The sequence below is a fragment of the Belonocnema kinseyi genome, chromosome 1 (genome assembly GCF_010883055.1).
Source record: "Belonocnema kinseyi isolate 2016_QV_RU_SX_M_011 chromosome 1, B_treatae_v1, whole genome shotgun sequence".
Lineage (NCBI taxonomy): Eukaryota > Metazoa > Arthropoda > Insecta > Hymenoptera > Cynipidae > Belonocnema > Belonocnema kinseyi.
In genome coordinates, this window is record NC_046657.1 from 31,595,380 (window position 1) to 31,598,713 (window position 3,334).

At 29.5% G+C, this 3,334-nt stretch overlaps 1 protein-coding gene across 1 annotated transcript in view; it reads right to left on the reverse strand.

The window, feature by feature from the left end:
• Window positions 1-2,743, reverse strand: part of LOC117167927 (ribosomal protein S6 kinase beta-1-like) — a 41,356-nt gene extending 38,613 nt beyond the window's left edge. The window contains exon 1 of the mRNA XM_033353176.1: window positions 2,018-2,743. Coding sequence (XP_033209067.1) covers window positions 2,018-2,080 — 63 coding nt within the window. The 5' untranslated portion in view covers window positions 2,081-2,743. The remainder of the gene's footprint in view (window positions 1-2,017) is intronic.
• Between the last annotated feature and the right edge of the window lie 591 nt (window positions 2,744-3,334).

The window sequence follows — 3,334 nt, forward strand, 5'->3', positions numbered from 1 at the left end:
TTATTATTCGGGAATGTTATAATCCAGGAATTTTATTATTCGGGAATGTTCTAATTCAGTAATTTTATTATTAGGAAATTTTCCTATACCGGAATTTTATTAGTCGGGAATGTTATAATTCAGTAATTTTATTATTCGGGAATGTTATAATTCAGTAATTTTATTATTTGGGAATGTTCTAATTCAGTAATTTTATTATTAGGAAACTTTCCTATACGGGAATTTTATTATTCGGGAATGTTCTAATTCAGTAATTTTATTATTAGGAAATTTTCCTACACGGGAATTTTATTATTCGGGAATGTTATAATTCAGTAATTTTATTATTAGGGAAATTTCCTATACGGGAATTTTATTATTCGGGAATGTTATAATTCAGTAATTTTATTATTAGGAAATTTTCCTACACGGGAATTTTATTATTCGGGAATGTTCTAATTCGGTAATTTTATTATTAGGAAACTTTCCTATACGGGAATTTTATTATTCGGGAATGTTCTAATTCAGTAATTTTATTATTAGGAAATGTTCTAATTCAGTAATTTTATTATTAGGAAATTTTCCTATACGGGAATTTTATTATTCGATAATTTTCTAATTCAGTAATTTTATTATTAGGAAATGTTGCTATTCGGGAATTTTATTATACAAGAATTGTATTGTTCGGGAATTTTTTAATCTAGGAATTTTAATATTAGAAAATTTTGCTATTCGGAAATATTATTATTCGATAATTGTAAACTTCGGGAATTTTTTAATACAGAAATTTTATTATTATGAAATTTTACTTCCGGAAATGTTCTAATTTGAAAATGCTGCTATTCAGGAATGTTCCGACTCGGAAATTTTCATACTTAGGAATGTTCTAATTCGGGAATTTTATAACTTGGAAATGTAATTTTTAGGAAATTTTTATATTCGGAAATTTTATAATTTGGGAATTTTCTCAATCAGAAATTGTATTATTATGAAATTGTCCGATGGGGGAATTTTATTTTCGGCTCATAATTACATGAATTTTTTATCATTTGGAAGTTTCTAGAAATATTATTTGCAAAAGTGTTTTACGAATTGTTTTATTTTGTTAATTTTCAATTTAAATATTTATTTAAATAATTTCATTTATATAATTAATTAAAACGCGAAAACCGGATGATTTTATTTATTTGAATTAAACGAATTTTTCTTGTCACTTGAGCTTCTTGAAACATTATTCACCAGGTTTTAAATTTATTTGTTTGAATTGGATTATTTAGTCTTTTTTTTTAATGTTTAAGGTCTTTTGACAATTCCTTTGTTTATATATGTATACAAATAATTGTTAAGATGGAAATCGGGGATTTTTTTACTTATCTCTTGCCACTAAATGAATTTTTTATAATTATCACTTTTTAAATTAAATTTACTTCTTACAATTTATAATTATATATTTCTGGAAACATTTTCAAGGATTTTTAAAACTTATTTTGAGTAATATCATTTTCTTTTTTTTTTTTAATGAAAAACGTGTTTTTTCGATTAATTTTTAAGAACCCCAAAACTAGGATTTTGTTAAATTTTTAAATTTCTTTTTTAGTCAAACAAATTTGTATACTTGTAATTTCTAAATAAAAAAAATGTATCATGTTTTTAGTTTTAAATAAAAACCTATTTTGTAATATATTAGGTTATAAAACGAATTTCCTAATCAAATAAGTTTATCGGATTATATAATAACAGTAATCCTATTTAGATTTTTTTTTAATTCGTTAAAAAAACAAATTAGTTTCAATGTCAATAAAAATATTGAACACAATTATATCTATTCGCAGATATTTCTACCAATTTCGATCATTTCTAACAAATGTCATCTCAGTGATAATAATAATAATAGTAAACAAAGGAGGAAACACGTCAAAACAATGCAAAAAAGTGCATTGAGAATATGCAAGAAAAATAAACTAAAAAAAAATCGAAAAAAAAATAAATTAGAATTTTAAGGATACGGAGAAAAAATACATTAATCTGATAAACATACCTCGACAATCTCGTCGTCCTTCTTATCCTTGATATCGTCGAAAGCAAAAATCGTCCCTGCCATTCTACCGACGGTCCTCTCACATTTATCCACTTGCTTTCCCCTCACAAATTTTCTTTTCACCAGTCGGAGAAAACCCAGAAACCCCAGGTTACGGACACAAAATATTTCCGAACGAGTTCGTCACTACGCGTAATCGAGTTTGACGCTTTCCCAGGGGATTTCCCACGAGGGAGGACACCAATCGAGAATCTAGCAGACGTCAAAACTTTTGCAATTATCTTGATTTCACTCACTCGACGGAGACAACAGCAGGGGATGAAACTTGAAACTTTTCCGAAAATTCACTGGCTTTTTCGATGGAAAATGAATGTTCCGACTTGCTTTCTAAAAAACTGGCACTGGCACTGGGAAATGAAATCACAGATGGAGAATGAGAACTTTTCGAGAGAGGTTGGCTGGGTGGAAAACTGGGAAAGTGAGAACAGAACACCTGGCACTCCTGGCAGTGACTTCTTTCTCGGTGAAAAAATCGCACCAGGACCACGAGGGTCCTTTCCCGATCGAGCGGAGTCGAAATTAATGGCAGGAGAGCACTCAGAAGAGGATTTCCTCTTTCGAGAATCGAGTGATTGTAAGCGCGAATTATGAATTGAGAAGGGACCTACTCGATATCACTTATTACCTAGATAGAGTTCAGCCTGCCAGGCTTCTCACTTCTCTGCTCTGCACCAGTGCGACACAGTGTTCCCAAATGTCCCAAACTTGAGAACTTTTCTAACTGCGCTTGCGTCGCGCGGACAACTCGATTGGTTACTATTAGCGCGCTGGTTTTGAATTATAGAAATATTCAGATTTAATATTTATGATAAATAATTATTTATAAATGCCCATATAGAATTTTCCTAATTCTAAAATAAGACTTTTGTGTGACACATAGGAAAAATTAGATTTAAATGAAAAAGAGGTTATGAACTCTGAGTTCAGAGAAATAAATCATTTTTGTTTGTCCCAATGATCAATCTCGTCTCTGTCAAGTTTTAAAATTAAATTTTTGTTTATTTCCGACAATGTGACTTGAAATAAAATCATTAAAATTACCAAAAATTCATTAAGAATAATTCATTACTGCACTGGTAAAATGTTATACCATACATTTTTTAAATAACTTGAAGAAGACCTAAATTACAATTACTAATTAATTATTGTATATATATACACGAGGGTGGATTGATAAGTTTCCGGCCTGACCAAGAGATGGCGCCACTAGGCCTACCTTGAGGTGGCGTTCTATAGTACCATCCTTAGATAGCTTGT